Source organism: Haliotis asinina, chromosome 3, assembly GCF_037392515.1.
Source record: "Haliotis asinina isolate JCU_RB_2024 chromosome 3, JCU_Hal_asi_v2, whole genome shotgun sequence".
Taxonomy (NCBI): Eukaryota; Metazoa; Mollusca; class Gastropoda; order Lepetellida; family Haliotidae; genus Haliotis; species Haliotis asinina.
The window spans coordinates 82,801,690-82,821,137 of NC_090282.1; the positions used below are offsets into that span (position 1 = coordinate 82,801,690).

At 38.4% G+C, this 19,448-nt stretch overlaps 1 protein-coding gene across 2 annotated transcripts in view; it reads left to right on the plus strand.

Annotated features, from left to right (window-relative positions):
• LOC137278606 (high affinity cAMP-specific and IBMX-insensitive 3',5'-cyclic phosphodiesterase 8B-like) overlaps positions 1–19,448 on the plus strand; it is a 182,851-nt gene that overhangs the window by 120,166 nt on the left and 43,237 nt on the right. For both annotated transcript variants that reach the window (XM_067811074.1, XM_067811073.1), the window contains exon 2: positions 4,235–4,291. In XM_067811074.1, the coding sequence (XP_067667175.1) occupies positions 4,235–4,291 (57 nt within the window). The remainder of the gene's footprint in view (positions 1–4,234; positions 4,292–19,448) is intronic.

Sequence of the window (19,448 nt, forward strand, 5' to 3'; positions counted from 1 at the left end):
GTTTGGTTTAGTTACTTTTGACGGAACACATGCAGACACATGCAGACACATGCAGATGTTTGAATGTCAATAGTATATGTAAAGAAAGACGTTTCATGGGCAGCAGTATCTACTGATTGCCTGATACATCTGCACCTTCCAAATTGTCAACTAATTTACTTATTGGAGATGAAAACTGTTTAAATTAAAATCCATAAATATTTTCTTTGAGCAGTAAGACCCCTGGCCATCCATACTTTTTGTTGTTGTTGATATATACAGTCCACCTGCTGTAGGTGCTGTTTTGAGGAGGTGTTTTAGGTTATTTTAATTCAATACAGGTCACCAGGTGTACATTGCGTAATATCAATGATACAGTACTTTGCACTGTTTCACAGAAAAAGGTGCCAAGTACAAGCTGAAAATGGAAGCCTGACATGTTTCTGAGGTGTGCCATCATACTTCCCAGTAAACAGGTTGCAGCTGTCAACGTATACACTGGCCAGTTTGTATGTAAATAACATCAGTTAGTGTCAGGCTCATGTTCTGACAAGGCTGTTCGGGAGAGCACAGTTTTGATATAGAAATAATTTCCACACAACAAACTTGCTATGATTAGTTGTAAGATATTAGTTAGCTGGTTGCAGAAGTCCAGTGAAGTTCCCCATCACTATGCTACATCCTCTGTTGTCTTCTGTTGATGTAATGAAGACATGTTCTTATGATAATATCATGTTTGCAGAATGATGTGGCAGGCAGATTTAGCATTGTTGAAAGGGTAACTTGTAAACAGGCTTTATTGTTTGAATCTACAATCAGCATCTGTTTATACACTGCCAGAAAAGACCCTTTTTTAATATTAAATATTATAAGTGGTAGTTTGGAATTAGTGAATAATCATTTCTATGCAACTCTTAATTGCTGTTTTGATGTTTTAAGCCACCAGTCTATCGCATCTGGCGATATACTGCTAAAAAGAACCATTGTTTTTAATGTATCAGAAGCAGTTGTTTGAGAGTAGCATTTTACACTATGACATCCATACATATACATACAACTCTTTGTTGCCATTTATAAATAAAAAATACATGATTCACGTTTATTGGGTAAATCAGCTTCAGACTGAACTTGCTGCAAATACAATCATGGATTAGAAATGATTAAATGAAACAGAATATTGGTGTATTTTGGGCTTCGGACCTATCACTGACACACAACAGATTGTTGATTGGCTGAGTCAGATTTCTTATGTAAATAATCACATTTTTTGTGATACATAATAATGACTCTGTGAAGGATTGGTATTACGATATGTTCAAGTTGCAGCTGTGATCAACTGTGGCTAATTTCATTACCTATTTGTGTAAGGGACTTTGACTGAATCCAGTGTCATCTCCAGTTTGACCTATGGCATTAGTAATCTCACCCAGTCTGAAATACTTCTCAGTCAAACTGGCAGGAAGTGGATAGTTGATTACCTGAAATGACGAAGTGTCAGTACATTATTGCAGTTCACTGGTGTATCAGTCTCTCAGTGTCTGGTCCAGATGCTTAATGCTTAACTGTTAATATTATTGGTTATTACTGTTAGTATTAATATTCCATGCATTACAAATATGCACCAGTCATTTTACATTATGTAACTTGATGATGACATTCACCAGTATTATTGGTGCATGTTTATTCAACAGATCAAACTTGTTTCCTCCCCGATTCGGTAATGCCCTCCTGCTCAATAGATATCATACTTTCTAAATATGATGGGGTTCAATACTTTGCTAAACATATGGTTAAATGGTGAATTTTAGTCTTTTCCATTATGTAAACAAATTTAAAATCATTCTTTTCTTTTGCTCCCACATTTTCAAATTGCGCTTAACATTTTGGCACTAGTTTACTTTTGACTGCACATCAAATGGAGATATTCATTGGGGCTTCAACCAGGACATTTGATCTGATCAGTTGTGCCAGACAAAATGATTACCAGAGAAAAACAGTGAAACAGGAGAATTGCTAATAGTTTGAAGTCACCATGTTATCATTTTAAAATGAATGTAAGTGATCAGTAAATAAATGGTTTTGTTGCTTGGAGACCTCAAACCTAGCTGTGAGCCAAAATTTACATTAATCTGAAATGTTTGTTAGCCAAGACAACATTCCTTTCTGAAGAGGACTATGTGTTTTTACTTACAAATGCACCATGTGGTCCAGCCTGACTTAGACAAGACTACTGTGCTAGCTAGCCCCCAAGGCATAAGCACTTCAGTCTATAGAGTCATGAGGTGTTCTTCACCAGATGATGGAAACACTCCAAACACAGACCTCGATGTGATCTTAACCGTGTCTCACAGCAACCTTATTAAAAATGCCTCATTACTGTGGAATAAAAGGGACAATACCAGTTTCTAATCATACGAATCCTCACAAATAGAACAGTCATTTGTAAGATTCCGCCTCTGTCAGAAACATATGTTTGTGAATCACTAAACATCAATGATGATGCCAAGTTTTTGAGTAAAGGTGAGCCCTAAGGGGCATCTGTCACAAATGCTTGAAAAGGCAAATCAGTTGTTCCCCTGAAACCAAAAGGGAAATATATGACTTTAAGGTACACCCACGTAATACAGTAAAGTATTGCTAAGGCCTTGAATGTTATAACCTGTATCAGTATGACTTTTGATAATAGGAAGCTTTCTGATGTTTTGTGAAGATTAAGACAGTGAAGGTAATGTGTTTTTACATCTGTGTGATCTTTGAAATAAAAATGTTGTAAACTTGCTGATACTGAAAAACTGTTAAAATAACAGTCCAATTAATGGATGGAGATAGAAAAGAACAAATTTCTTTTGAGGTGTCAAAATATATATTGATTGATTTTAGCTTCCTGGTCTATAGCACGTTTATTGTTTGCCTGCAGTGTACAGACTTGGCTGGAACCACCATGTCAATGCAGCACACTTTTGAAGAAGTTTTAGACAATGAAAACTACAGCTGATGCACTGAAATCTACAAACACTTGCCTGTCAAAATTGTGCAGAATATGTTCTCTCAGTTTTACAGTGTTCAGCTGACGTACAGTTTCCACTGCAAAAGATTGATTAAGTTACTTCAGTCACTGCCTTAACATGAAGGCAGGTGTACAGATTTTCAAACTTGATGTATCAGTGAAAACAAGTCATCACTATTCGATAGACATGCGTAGACACATAACTATGGCATGTTTTATTGTTTTTAATGTATATCTTTTTACTTTATTTCCTATTCAAGGGAAGAATTGGTAGTTGGGTATCTGCTTTGTATAGTTCAAACTGTATTCCTGTTTAAATGAAAGAAATAGGAATTATATATTTTAGAAGAAGAAAAGCTACTGTTCCTTTTAAAATCTGTTTGTCTCAATAATGCTCCAGAACACATATTTTCATAATACTTCAGAGAATTGCTTAACAGTATGAGTGTTTTTGGTTAAAAACTGTGGTATTTCCACAACAAAAAAAACTTGATTGTAAACAAAAAGCATCATGTTTACATAACAGCCATGCAGTGTTTATATTGCAACATGCTTGAATTTTTGTTCATGTCAGATATTTAGGTGATGTTGAGCCAGACCCGATAACCCCACTTTAACCTCCTGTAAACCCTATAGGGCCACAACAGACACCTTGATGAAACACCTACTTTTGTAGTAGGAATGGCAGGAATAAGCACCAGGGCTTTTATCACCATTTTGAATTGTTGTTGTTTAACTTGTTCATCTTTCCAGATATTTCTTGTTATATAATCACAAATTCAGTTTAGAGTGACAAGCTGTTATCTCGTCTGAATCCAGTTTATGGCTGTACCAAAAGGATGTAGCAGCTGATAATTTTTTTTCATTTACAACCAGCTAGATAAGACTGGCAGTCTCTCCAGTCATTAGGTTTTGAGACTACTATCTGTTCAAGGTTGTTTAAATTTTCCTTTTCATTAGTTTGTGGTGAACGTTTTCTTTTCAGGATAGTACTATCATGTTTCTAACACAACATGTTTTTTGTTTTCTGGGGCAATGTAGCATGTTAGCATTTTTTATATTTTTGTTATGTAATGATGCTCTTTGTACACCTGCAATCATCTTTTTTTGATGGCAATAAATAATATTCAGTATTATTTATTGCCATAAAATCTTTGAAAACTGAAATCAATTAATGATTTATGTATTATACAACTATGAATGTTTCTTATAATTTTCTTTTCTACCATACAATTTTTTCTATTACAGACCACAGAAAATGATATATCATTTGGACCAATGAAATTAAACCAGCACACGATGTCGGTAAGTTCATCAGTTCTTTCATGTCCCAAGAGGTGCACTACACAGAGATAGTCGTAACTTCACCATATGTGATATCAAGCCTTAGCTTCCTCTGTTATCACAATTTCATTATGAAGTTTGACATGACATGAAACCAGAAACAGTTCATGTTTCATCATGTGAGAGAAAATACAAGAAATATTGCTTGCTGGTAATTTATGAGGCTGCCAAACTAAAAAATTTAAGCTTTACATTCCAATTAGATTTTTGTCTACAAATTTTTAAGCACTACCTTTACTGTATGTCTTCCCTTTCGAAAAAATGGTATGTCTATTTGTTCTTTAAAAGATAATTAATTATACATGTATAAACTCTAAACAAAATATGAGCAATAATTACAAGAATTTAGGCGCTTTCTTCTTTTAGGGTTTGAATGTTTTCAAGTCCAGCACATGATTGGCTGTTGACTGTCGTTTTCCTCTCCTTTTGCAAGACTTAAACACAAAGAATAATGTCAAGAAATTACATTAGCATAAAGGTTAGGCAACAATTTGTTAAGCAGTACTAACAAATCTTTCAAACATTTCAAAGTATGGCAATTATTTAAAGTCAATATGCACATGTACGTGTACGTGTACTTGCAAAATATCGTGATATTTAGATAGAAATGGTTGTATTTTGATGATATCTGTCTGATATATATAAAAGGAATGAAAGATATAACATATAAAATGATGTTGGTACTCAGTGCCACAAGGCTCTTCATTCCTGGTGAAGTAAATGCCGAAGCCAGTAGCGTCCAGCAATCTGGGCACGTATACAGTATTTTTTAAAAAATAAGCAAAACATTGCAGAGAAATAGCAACTTGCTGACACACTGAGGAAACTGAAAGCTGATCCAAACAATCTTACCTTGGAATAGAACAAACCTTGTTACATCATAGGAATGTACTGTAAAAATATGAATCACAATGTTATCTTACTGAACATTCCAGACTGAATAACTACAAGACTATGCACCATCTGTGAGAGTGAGTGAGTGAGTGAGTGAGTGAGTGAGTGAGTGAGTGAGTGAGTGAGTGAGTGAGTGAGTGAGTGAGTGAGTGAGTGAGTGGGTTCAGTGGTATGATCCATAAACTTCACATAATGTTTTGCATACAGACACCTTGACTTTCTCTATTTTCTCCTGTTTTGTTTCTATTTCTGTACCAGAAACCATATAATAGTTATGTTCTCTGTCTATACCAATCTCTTGTCTTGTGGTAACTGCGTCAGATTCCCAGGAAATGCTCTTTTAATTGTGTATTAGTACGAATTATGAACGCCTGTAAGAAGCTGTGACACTGGGGAAGAGACCAGAGCACTGGGCAGATTCCTGAGAGTAAAGGAAGCGTGTGTTATATAAGGCTGGTGAGATTCCCTGGTTGGTTGCAAGGAATGTCTGGCATGGTTCTAGTGTGGTGTTAGCCTGCACATCCCTGGCAGGCAGGCAACAGGTAGGGAGGGGCTGGCTGAACACATTAGCAGGTCTAACTACAGATTGTGGGGAGCTTGCAGTGCAGGTTGTATGCTCTGTACTATTGACCTTTAAAGACATTACATGCCACAGATATGTTCACTCAAAGAATTTAGACTCTATAACCTGTATCTGTGTTGTTGTTTCTCAGTGTGAATGGTTGTGACTCTCCTTAGATAAGTTCAGAATTGATTTACATATATCGCAAATTTGTAGTGAGAGTAAATGATTTGGACTTTGACATGGCAGCAGAATTTACGAAAACATTTGTCATCAGAATACAGCTGCGTAGTGTTAGGAAAAAACACATTCATTATGCAAATTGAGTGAGTGTCAGAGAACCTGCTTAAATTTTTCAAACATCAGCGATTTTTAGTAAACTACTCATTTAATTTTTAGGTCTGTTTTACCATTCAACTAAAAGGGAGCCTGTCTCGTCAGTGTTTGAGACTTGTTATACTCTGGCATTATGTAATTAATATTTGATGAAAACATCGTTTTAATAAGAAGTAGGTATAAAATAAAGGGTTTAGTCTGGCAGAACTTAGTCTTACATTAAAGATGAAAGTGTATTAAGCTTAATGACATTTAACAGCATGGAAATTACAGGACATGGATATTTATTTTTTTCTTGTCATTTTAAACAAGCTCCTGTCATTGACATTATTGAGGAATAACACATGGCAAAAGGTCATTCCCCTTTTGCAGGAACATAAAAATATGGTTAAACTCCTTTATTTCTTCATTGCTAACATTAGTTCCAGGAAGGCATGTGGATTCTAATTGCCCTCTCTCAAATGGACATGTAATGACGTCACAGACACAAACCCATGTCAGTGCTGTCTTCAATGGAATCAAACAAAATTGGTATCAAGGGCCTACAGAATGTTTGGCGTCAGTCACATTAGTCGTCCTCAGACACACTACATTCCTCTTTTACTAGCTGCAAGAATTCCACCAGAGAAAATCAGGGGCTTAATACCTCCTTATCTGTGCTGTGCCACATTGCCTTCAATTAAGGCAGACATTGACGGTATCCCTGTTTTTGCCTGAGTTGCTCTGATGGATCTATGAAAACCTGATAACAGTGCCTATTCCTTGTCAGCTGACAATATAGTGAGTCCAAATTGTGACTTGAACATGGAACAGCAAACATCAACAGCAAACATCAACAGCACTTCAACAGCATGCCATGTCATCAGGGTCTTTGAATTCTTGAACTAAGCCCAGGTTTCTGTCTTCTAATGAATATGAATGAGAAGGCAATGACATGGAGCAAGCTTTCTATTTCAGGAATGAAATTGAAATCTTTGGAGTCTTGTTGATTGCACGCTAAAACAAAGATGATTGGAAGAAAAGGCGAGCAGCCTGGCTTAAATTGTTTTCACTTTTTGATGCCATAAGCCTTGTTAAATTCATGAGTTGATCCTTGCAAATTTGTGAGATGTTATGTGAACTTGCAATGAAGATATGAAAGAGGGTTGAAAGAAGAAGACGTGTAGAATATTGTTGTCTCAAGGATCAAAACTTAATGGCTGGATTTTGATCTTTCTGCAGTTTTTCATTAGGTATAAATGACTATCTTCGGAGTTTGGACAGTATGGTGGTGATAAGTGAGTCGCTTGATGCCATTACAAGTCACAGTCTTCAAACTTTCAACCCTAATGTAGACTACTGGCATAATTACAACATTCTATATGGCGATCTGTTTGGAAATAAAACACATCACAGTCATGAATTCTCATTTTCATTTAACTATATCTTGCTATTTACAGTGATGATATCAGGAGGTGCGTGCTCTGTGTGGATACTGGAAACTCAGAAAGTCACACGTCACATGATAACGAGTGTCTGAAAACATTAGTGCAGTTGGTCTAATTTTTCACAAAATGTGGTGGATGACTGTCTACATTGTGCACAATGCTGTTATATTGAGGGGGTTTTGATGGCTATTTTTTCTTTTATAATTAGTGACCTAAAGCTCTCAGACAAAGGGGGGACAGTTACAGTTTCAGTCTAATGTGATGAAAAACTTTTAAATTCTCCCACAGAATTGTTTGGACATTTAAATTTGTTTTTGTTGAGGTAGATAAATTATTTTTGATAAAATTGCAACAGTTTAAAAGTGCACAAAAGAAAGTAAGGCAGATGTGGCTAGAGTCATTTTAAGTGAGTGAGTAAGTTTAGTAAGTTTCATACTGCTTTTAGCAATATTACAGCAGTATCACAGTGAGGGAACCATTCTGAAATTAACACTGAAAGGAACAATGCATAAACACATATTTATGTGTAAATCCCCTTTCACCATAGTTAGTGGGGTGAGAAAAGTTGATATTTAAGCTGCATTCAGTGACTTACAATGACAAATTATGTCTTCTGTCAATATAATTTAGAAGCCTTTTGGAAGATTGTTATCCACTTTTAGTATGTATATGAGTGAGTGAGTGAGTTTAGTTTTACGCCACACTCAGCAATATTCCAACCATACTATGTATAAGAAACAAAGCTACAAGTAAGGTAGCATAGACCATTTGCAACCCAGAACAGGGTATACGAAACCAGATTGTTCAAGACCATAGCTCTGAAATCTTGTTATCAGGGGCAGGGCTACCATGAAATAGACTGATAGCATAGTTAACATATCTGTCTGGAAGGTTCATAAGGATAGTATCAGACAGGACCCAGTTAAATACTGGGATAAAATTAGTTTCAAGTGTTTCCATATTCAGACTGGGGATGTGAGGATATGATAATAAAGGTCAAGAGATACTATTTCAGGAAATCCTTTAACCTGATTTGGAATCTACTTGGAAGAGAGCTCTCCATCCTATCTTGCAAACAGATTAGGATATTTGTGTAGAGTTACCATACCTTTGCCCTAGATCACAGTGATGGCCTGAGATAGGGACATACATCTCAGTGATGGCCTGAGATAGAGATGTTCATCTCAGTGATGGCCAAGAATGGAGACATTCATCTTGGTGATGGCCTGGGATGGAGACATTCATCTCAGTGATGGCCTGGGATAGAGAGACATACATGTCAGGAAAGACCTTGGATGGGAACATTCCTCTCAGCAATGACCTTGCTGAAACATTGTACCAGATATCAGCTCAGCTGGAAGAGGTTCAGATATTGTCTTTGGTGTTTGCTGACATGGTCAATAGGTTTACCACAGTCTGTCCAGGGCTTCATCATCAAGTGAGAGCAGCTCCAGCTGGATGGAACCAGTCTAGACCAGTAACCTGCTAATGGACAATTAACACCTCATGGATGCCTGCTTCAATTTGGACACATTTCTCAGTGATATTTGCCATCTTCAACTTGACATTTAGATATAGTATGCTTTTAAAGACTGTAAATTGTAGGAAGTTGTACTGGAATAGATAGCAGGAATCTTTCATACAGACACTGAAGCAGATATATCCAAGAAAACCCACACAAGTCTAGAAAATATGGCAAGTCTAGATTTCAATAGCTTCTGAAAATGAAGAAACTCTCAGGACTCATTTTCATTGTATTTTATTTTCTTAATATGCATGAGTTTTGTTCTGTGAGATATGTTCATTTCAGAGACTAGTTGTTAGTCTAATATTAGGAGGATTGTTAGCCCTCTTGTATTCATTCATTGAATTAGTTGGTTTACAGCCCTTTTATCACTATCTTATCCATGTCATGGCAGAGACTCATCATGGCCTAGCAGGGTTTCACACATGTGGGGAATTAAGTCCATCACTTGCGAACACTTCATCTACTTGCCCACCTGACTGTCCCAGAGAAGACCAATGGACTGTGTGATTGAGCTTAGCCATGTTGATTTGACTCGTCTTGAGTACATCTCTTAATGGCCAGTTTTTGTTTCTATTCTGTGCCTATTGTTGGTAAATAATCATAAATCTCCCTGATGGCAAGGAGTATGGCAAGGACAGGCTAAACTTCAACTTTGTCAGATTGTCTTTTGCAAGTCCACTACAATAATTGCATTTATCGAAGGAAACCTTCTCTAGCCAATGTTGTGTCAATTGTTTATTACAATCAGCGTGTGACAACATGAAAAAAAGACTTTTGATTACTTCAGTCAAATCCATCTGTGACCCCAGACCCTACAAGCACATGTATAAACTGATATGCCTATACTGTTCTTGTTGGTTATTTGCCACATTTAAATCCCAAGTGTTGGCTCCACTTGTAAAGGTCACAGCCATGTCCTTTTTAAACACCGATCTGGGGTATTTTAGACTATTTTCATATCAGTGATTAGAGGGATCCAAGTGCTGCATCCTGAATGTCAGTTCTGACTGGCTCAAGGTAGATCTTCTTTGTAACACTGAGTGTACATAAAACCTAACTGACTTTGTAACACTGAGAGTATATCAACCCACTTTGTAACACTGACAATATACATCAACCCAACATACTGTTTGTATATATTAAGGTGAAGAGACCCATTTTATTTTATTGGTTCTATCCTGTCAAGATACCTCTTCTTATGATCTGTTCAACAAAAAAGGGAATGAATTTATGCATGTTGTACTCTGTTATAATACACGGTCATATGCATATTATGATGCACTGAGAAAAATTGATACTCCCACCTCCCTTTTCAATTGGCCAGCTAGCATAAGTGATGATGATTTTCATTATAAAACTTTATATATGCTATATCCAAACCAGCAGATGTAGCGTTGGATAAGTTCACTGATAGAGAAGTGTTTTACTGATTCCAGCCATAAAAACACATTGCAACTTAAAAAGTTAAACAGGTTTCCACTGTGGTGAAAGGGATATCTCTCCCCTATTCCTGGCCCGCTTCCTTATCCAAGGCCTTCAGATTGAAGAGTTCTTCATGTTGTGCATTTGTTTACTTGTCATTTCCAGATGAAGTTGCTTGTCTACGAGTTTCATCTCCAAGCAGACAAGGTGCTATGTTGAAATATTTGACATTAGTCTTCCACTGCCTACTTTGTTTTCTGCCATGGATATTTCAAGCAGAATTCTTCAGCTATGCGAAGTAGAGAGTTTCTATCCTGAGAGTAACTGCTACCAAACACGAAAAACATGATTCTTAAAACCACTAGGGATTTAACCAAATGTTCTGTATCACTATATAATGCCACATGAAGTATGAGCGACATCTCTGATGACATCTTAAACACACAAGGACATGAAGGAGTTTACCTCATTACATTGTCATGTAATACATTATTCTGTGTTTCCAGTAGCTTACACAAAACCTTCATTCACAGATCCACACACTGCCAAATTAGGCCAAGCTTTTGGCTCATTGAGAAATGTTCACAAGCATAAACCATAACAGAATACATAAAACAAGCATCAATAATGAGGTATGTTACCAAAATAGAAACAATATTTGAAAACAATTTAGAGAGCTATCATGGTGGAAAAGAGCTTCACTGAAGGCGGGATGGCTTGTCTTGAGCTGACTGGTGGAATCGCTAATGTACAAACACAAATGTAGGCTGGGAGTGACCATAAGGGTGGTTGGGTAGGGTGTCTAGTGAGTGTGGGAAAGGCGCAGGGTGTCTTTAGGAGTGTGTTCCAGCCAGTCATCAGCCAACTGTCTGTAAAGGCTACAAAATGGTTCATCCTCTGAGCACAAACACAACTGAAGTATACATCTCATCTGATACTGGGTCCTGCTGGCAGGCTACAATTAAATGTCCCATGAATATGTTTAGCTGAGCTGTATCTGATATCAGTTGGATAAGTCTATCTTTAGAATAGCTAAGTGGAAGTCTTCAGAGATTGGTGACACATTTGTGAGATGTACATGCCTTCAGATTGGTGACGCACTTGTGGGATGTACACACCTTCAGATTGGTGACGCACTTGTGGGATGTACACGCCTTCAGATTGGTGACGCACTTGTGGGATGTACACACCTTCAGATTGGTGACGCACTTGTGGGATGTACACACCTTCAGATTGGTGACCACATAAAACAGAATATACACCCAGTGATACTGCCACAACATGCTCTGATAAGCTTCATTCTGTGAAAGAAAATGAATATATTTAATTTGAAAATTGATAGACAACAATTGTTCAGTTGAGCTTATGTTAATTTGTGCCATGTCACATCATTTTCATTGATGCATGGATTTTCATTGATGAATGAATAACCAACTGCTTTATGTTTTATAGTGGGCTATAAGGTTTATATATTTTCTTGATGAGAAAGGTATTTTATAATGTATAAACATAATTTTATGAAGTTCATGTGAACCAATCAAATTTGAAGAATCCTACATGGAGGTGAGATATTCCGTCTGTATCGCTGGTTTAATCATATGATTGTTATTAGTGATCCATTCATTATATTCCGTTGGCCATCAATAGAAAGTGCAATCAGTGTTATACAATGTACCTTCAAATTGTCAAACATTACGTTTTAGTAAATTGGTTACTGGGAAATTAGTGAAGGACAGTTTCCAGTGCGTTTACATGCTCCAGATGACCAAACTAATGGCCACTTATATATGCAATTCACAGAGAGTGATCACAGTTTTATGTCCTCTTAATATATTAACTTTGAATGTGATTCCATGAATACTTTAGTTACAAAACTGAAACAGTGAAACAGTAGCACAACACACTGTTGACAAACAAAGTACAAAACCTGTTCGGTCAAACATGGACCCAGTGTGCAGAATCACAACCCTGATACTGATTTGCATGAACATAGGTTTGAAGCTTATTACAACAGGGTGTTCATGTGCTATATCCTAATATCAAATTTTAAATATTAGACTCATAGTGATGAAAAACATTTTTGACCAAAGCCTGTTCATTTCCTCGCTCGCTGCCATCTTTGATGATATTTATGCCGTTTCAGGTTTGCTATGAGTTTTTAGATGCTATGACTGCTGCTTTGTATGGTCAGTGCCTGTTCTCTGGCAGTCTTGTACCTGATACACAAGTTTTGTTTACATTTCAAACGATTAATTTTCCATTACAGAGCGTTTGTTTCATTTTTAGAGGATGTTGATGTAGTTTTGAAAGTATATTTTCGTATTTTGGTGATTTTTGTTCTGTTTTGCTGTCTATGAGTTCAGTTTTGATGATTTGTTCACTGTTTGTATGGTAGGCCTGATCGTCCTGTGTGGTGCTGTGGGAAGATGGCAGCTCTTCAGCTGGAAATGCGTATCTCACATCAGCATGTAGTGAGTTTCATCTTCTCCTAATTACACATAGGTGATTTGCTTTAACCTGATCACAGCCATGAAGGCGAAGTGTTGATTGCAAAGGAGATTTGTCGATTTTAGAGAAGCAAAACTGTTCCTGTGACATGGCCTAGTTAGGCTGTCTCATCAAGCAAGGTTTGGGAATATTCTAGCACAGTTATAGATGCAGTGTTCTACATACTGCATGTGTCCGACTTAATGACTGTGTCGTTCATGTGACGATGAGGAGACTCTGACAGTTGATTCAAACTGACAACTGAAGATTACTTCAAGTAGGATGTAAGAAATGAACAACTTTATTGCATTTTAGAAACAAATAGGCTCAGATGCATTCTGAGATTACTTGTAATGAGCTAAGTGTTTCTTCTGCCATTGCTGCAGCAAGGCTGAAATAAATGACTTATTTCCCTTTTATCTTCCACTCTTTGAAACCTGCATCTTAATCCCCTTTTGTTGAAAATTTGTGAAAAAATTGGTTTTATGTGAGGAAAAATGTATTAAGATTGATATAGAAAATAAACCTTTGACCTTTAGAGGAAGGTCGTTTGATATGTGGAGGTGGTTGAACAGAGGCAAGGGGAAGGTCCTAATGTGACAACTTGTCATATCTTTTAACACATCCTCAGCATCACTTCCAGTGGCATCAAATCTGGTTAAACTGAAAGCTAAGGAATAATTACAGTTTGAAATAGGATTTGAGACTTGAATGACATCGTGAAGGATGTTGAGTGCTCTCAGATGTAATTGTTAGGGCACAATGGGTTCTGCATCACACCCTTTCTTTGAACATTTAGTTCCCAACATCAATTAAACGATTGATGTCACTCAACATGTTCATGTGAACACATTTGCTCCACACTTTTGCAGCAATATACTGGTGTCCTCCAAGAGTGAGGGTGCTATGTCTTAGTCTCACTGGTTCCTTAATGTATCAAGCAGTATCATCTGTATAATGTGTGGAGATGTGGCTCACATCACTGTTTGTCATCATACTGAAATTTTTCCACAGTATTTATTCAGAATGATGTGCAGTTAACAATGGCAGTTGTACATTTGATCATTCTCACTGTTCAGGTGATTTGGCACCATAAATATGGTTACAGCTTGACAATATTGTAGCATTTCCCAGTACACACAACTAGTAGAAGCTGGAGATTAAACTTTGATCACTTTTGCATAGTTTTAAGAGGCTTAGAAAAACTGTTTGTAAGAAGGATGGCAATAGCATGTTGTGTCTGATGTTCCCATTGTTTGATATCCTGGAAAGTAAGGAATCAAGTGTGCATGAAGTCAAAATAGAGAATTATGTGAATCAATCAATGAAAGTGAAATAACTTTGTCTTGAGAAAAGATTTCAAGCCTCTCACTGCAAACGTAAAAGTGTTTGTACCACTAGTCCCAGAATTAGCATGTACATGAAATCTGATATGTAGGTAAGAAAGCCAGTTGATGAGGTTGGCACTCTGTCAGTATTAAGTGGAGGATATCAGTGACGTGGGGCCTGACCCTCTTTGTGAGGGCAGTCATCACTCTGCCCACTGACGAGCATAAGCATGATTACTAGTTAGGACAGAGTACAGTTAACAGGACACTGTGTCGCTCTGACCAACTAGCATGCATGAACAACTGAGTTGAGGCCAGTAGAGCTCCAGCATTTACACAGATTCATGAAAACATTTGGGTCAGGCTAAACTCATGCTTAAAATATTGGAAAGTGCCAAATATATAACAAAACATCATTCTGTAACCAAATAGAGGTCGAAATGGAGCACAAAACACCAATTAATGAGAGTTGCCACATGTACCAAGGTGAGGAAGCTAGGGAGGGGGCAAGTACAAGTCAGACAGTGGGCAGAGGAGTGGTTCTAGGCAGGTAGGAATCATAGAAGCTTAGGTGGGGGACATAAGTGGCAAGAGGGGCCATCATGAGGCAGTGGGAGCAGATATGTGACAAGTGTGTGAAAATGTGACCAGGGTGTAGAAATGTGATAAAGGTGGAGAAATATGACAAGGTTGGACAAATGTGATAAGAGAACAGATATGTGGCAGGGGGGCTAGATATATAGCGAGGGTCAGACATATGGAGGTGGAGGGCAGATATATGTGGTGGAGGGTGGAGGTGGGGAAGCATGTGTCAAAGAGGGAAGGGGAGATATGTGGCCAGGGGGAGATAGTGGAGGTGTAGGCAGATAAATGGTGGGGGTGTAGTTGGGGTGCATGTACCAATGGGGCAAATATGTGGTCATGAGAACATGTGTGGCAGCAGTGATGTCTAGAGTTCTGTAATTGGAAGAACCTTTCAACTGGAAATGCTAAAACAGATGGATAATTTGTTACTAAGAAGACTCTGTGACAGCTACTGACAGACCTACAGATCTGTTATGTTGTCACATGCAGCAAAATAGGTGTGCTTTCTGGTTACCTCAGCTGAAGTGATTGGATAACAAGATAACATTTGCTGGACTGTGATTTATCAAAGTTAACCTGGCTGACATTGTGACGGATGCACAGACACTCTGAACATGCCTTCACAGATTCATTTGCAACAAAACACATAAATGGATGGTAATGGGGGAACTGATGGGGAGGAAAATGATTTCCTCTCTATCATTTTCATCTTTAAGGTCTTTGGCGGACATACAGGTATAGAGAGCTCACTCAAGCTACCCATCACTTACACAAGAAGTTTTGACCTTAGCTCTAACCATTAACCCAGCAATGCTATTCTATGTGGATTTGACGTTTCCAAGACATATGTTATAGTAGTGAGTGAGTGTAGTTTTATGCCATGCTCAGCAGCAATATGTTGTAGTAAATATTTTGACAATGAATAGTTTTGAGGTTTGTTGCTTAATCATCAAAGCACTGTCCACACCATAGGCCAGGATCATCACCTCCAACAATTCACAACAACTGGACCTTCCTACTGAAGCTACAATCTTCTTCAGCACCCATGAATGAAGAGGGCCTAATCTGGCTTGATTCCAGGTCTAAGAGAAGCAAGGTCAAGGTCGTCTGTCTCTTCACAATGGCATTCCCATGTATCCTAGCCATTAACAAACATCTGATAAATTCCAACTCATGTTTCAACCCCACAACATCCATCCCTATTTTTCAGAGGTTTGCCACTCTCTAACATCTGAGCATACATTCTAGCAGAATAAATCCACACACACCTTCCAATTATCTTGACAAACAGGTGTGTCTTTTCATTAATTTTCTTAAATTCTTCCATAGAGGATCTATTTTAAGCAGTATCGTGGCAATTACACTCAAGTTTATCACTATTTTGGAGCACTGTTTTTAATGTGTCTGGAAACTTAAATCAGATGAACTGTCATTAGATGCTAACTGTGTTAGATATGCACCTATTAACACCGGGAAGAAAGTCAGCTCTCAAAATGAAGTTTAGATGATAATTTGTTTATTCCCCACAGGTAAACATAGTATTTCAGCAGACAAAGAATATCCTTCAGGGAAATAATTAAACATGAGCAAAGCTTGAATACACCTGCAAATACCACCCATGAAGGGAACCTCAGTAGACTTGTATTGGGAATGAGTTAACAACACAGGTACTGACTGTGATTGTTTACACATGGAAGGTGCTTCTCTGAAAGAAAGGTGTATATTTTGTTTGGTATTTTTTTCACATGACCAGCAATGTAACCAGTAAATAGTGAGCAGGATAAGAATGTGATTGATATTGTGAGCAAAGTCCATTGCTGTCCCTGGACCCCAGATGTCATTTAAATGCGAGTGACAAAGCACTTTCCATAATTCTAGATCTGTACTTTAATCATTGCCCACTGTATAATTCTGACATAATTAATATGAGATCAATAATCACTATCAAAAGAGATTGTGAGAAAGTTTACATGTCCTGATTCAATAGTGGCATCCGTTTCAAACACAGACAACTGACTGTCAAACATTCATCTTAAAAACAGGCGAATATGCAGTATAAGTCAGTTCTGAAAATGTCCTCCATATGTTTACCAAATGATACATTACACCAGTGACATTCTAACCCTTGCCTCTTAGTAGTAACAGCAGTAGGACCATTGTCTCTTACCACCAGCAGTAGGACCATTGTCTCTTACCACCGGCAGTAGGACCATTGTCTCTTACTACCAGCAGTAGGACCATTGTCTTTTACTTGTAACCAGCAGTAGGACCCGGTTGTCTCTTACCACCAGCAGTAGGACCATTGTTTCTTACTTGTAACCGGGAATAGGACCATTGTCTTTTACTTGTAACTGGCAGTAGGACCATTGTTTCTTACTTGTAACCAGCAGTAGGACCATTGTTTCTTACTTGTAACCAGCAGTAGGACCATTGTCTCTTACTACTAGCAGTAGGACCATTGTCTCTTACCACCAGCAGTAGGACCATTGTTTCTTACCACCAGCAGTAGGACCATTGTTTCTTACTTGTAACCAGCAGTAGGACCATTGTTTCTTACTTGTAACCAGCAGTAGGACCATTGTTTCTTACTTGTAACCGGGAATAGGACCATTGTCTTTTACTTGTAACTGGCAGTAGGACCATTGTTTCTTACCACCAGCAGTAGGACCATTGTTTCTTACTTGTAACCAGCAGTAGGACCATTGTCTCTTACTACTAGCAGTAGGACCATTGTCTCTTACCACCAGCAGTAGGACCATTGTCTCTTACCACCAGCAGTAGGACCATTGTTTCTTACTTATAACCAGCAGTAGGACCATTGTCTCTTACTACTAGCAGTAGGACCATTGTCTCTTACCACCAGCAGTAGGACCATTGTTTCTTACCACCAGCAGTAGGACCATTGTTTCTTACTTGTAACCAGCAGTAGGACCATTGTCTCTTACTACTAGCAGTAGGACCATTGTCTCTTACCACCAGCAGTAGGACCATTGTTTCTTACCACCAGCAGTAGGACCATTGTTTCTTACTTGTAACCGGGAATAGGACCATTGTCTTTTACTTGTAACTGGCAGTAGGACCATTGTCTCTTACCACCAGCAGTAGGACCATTGTTTCTTACTTGTAACCAGCAGTAGGACCATTGTCTCTTACTACCAGCAGTAGGACCATTGTCTCTTACCACCAGCAGTAGGTCCATTGTCTCTTACCACCAGCAGTAGGACCATTGTCTCTTACCACCAGCAGTAGGACCATTGTTTCTTACTTATAACCAGCAGTAGGACCATTGTCTCTTACCACCAGCAGTAGGACCATTGTCTCTTACTACCAGCAGTAGGACCATTGTCTCTTACCACCAGCAGTAGGACCATTGTCTCTTACTACTAGCAGTAGGACCATTGTCTCTTACCACCAGCAGTAGGACCATTGTTTCTTACTTATAACCAGCAGTAGGACCATTGTCTCTTACTACCAGCAGTAGGACCATTGTCTCTTACCACCAGCAGTAGGACCATTGTCTCTTACTACTAGCAGTAGGACCATTGTCTCTTACCACCAGCAGTAGGACCATTGTTTCTTACTTATAACCAGCAGTAGGACCATTGTCTCTTACTACCAGCAGTAGGACCATTGTCTCTTACCACCAGCAGTAGGACCATTGTCTCTTACCACCAGCAGTAGGACCATTGTCTCTTACCACCAGCAGTAGGACCATTGTTTCTTACTTATAACCAGCAGTAGGACCATTGTCTCTTACCACCAGCAGTAGGACCATTGTCTCTTACTACCAGCAGTAGGACCATTGTCTCTTACCACCAGCAGTAGGACCATTGTCTCTTACTACCAGCAGTAGGACCATTGTCTCTTAATACCAGCTGTAGGACCATTGTCTCTTACCACCAGCAGTAGGACCATTGTCTCTTACTACTAGCAGTAGGACCATTGTCTCTTACTACTAGCAGTAGGACCATTGTCTCTTACCACCAGCAGTAGGACCATTGTCTCTTACCACCAGCAGTAGGACCATTGTTTCTTACTTATAACCAGCAGTAGGACCATTGTCTCTTACCACCAGCAGTAGGACCTTTGTCTCTTACTACCAGCAGTAGGACCATTGTCTTTTACTTGTAACCAGCAGTAGGACCATTGTCTCTTACTACCAGCTGTAGGACCATTGTTTCTTACTTGTAACTGGCAGTAGGACCATTGTCTCTAATACTACCAGCAGTAGGACCATTGTCTTTTGCTTGTAACCAGCAGTAGGACCTGGTTGTCTCTTACTACCAGCAGTAGGACCTTTGTGTCTTACAACCAGCAGTAGGACCATTGTCTTTTGCTTGTAACCAGCAATAGGACCATTGTCTCTAATACAACCAACAGTAGGACCATTGTCTTTTCCTTGTAACCAGCAATAGGACTATTGTCTCTAATACTACCAGCAGTAGGACCATTGTCTTTTGCTTGTAACCAGCAATAGGACCATTGTCTCTAATACTACCAGCAATAGGACCATTGTCTCTAATACTACCACCAGTAGTTCTGTCTGTTG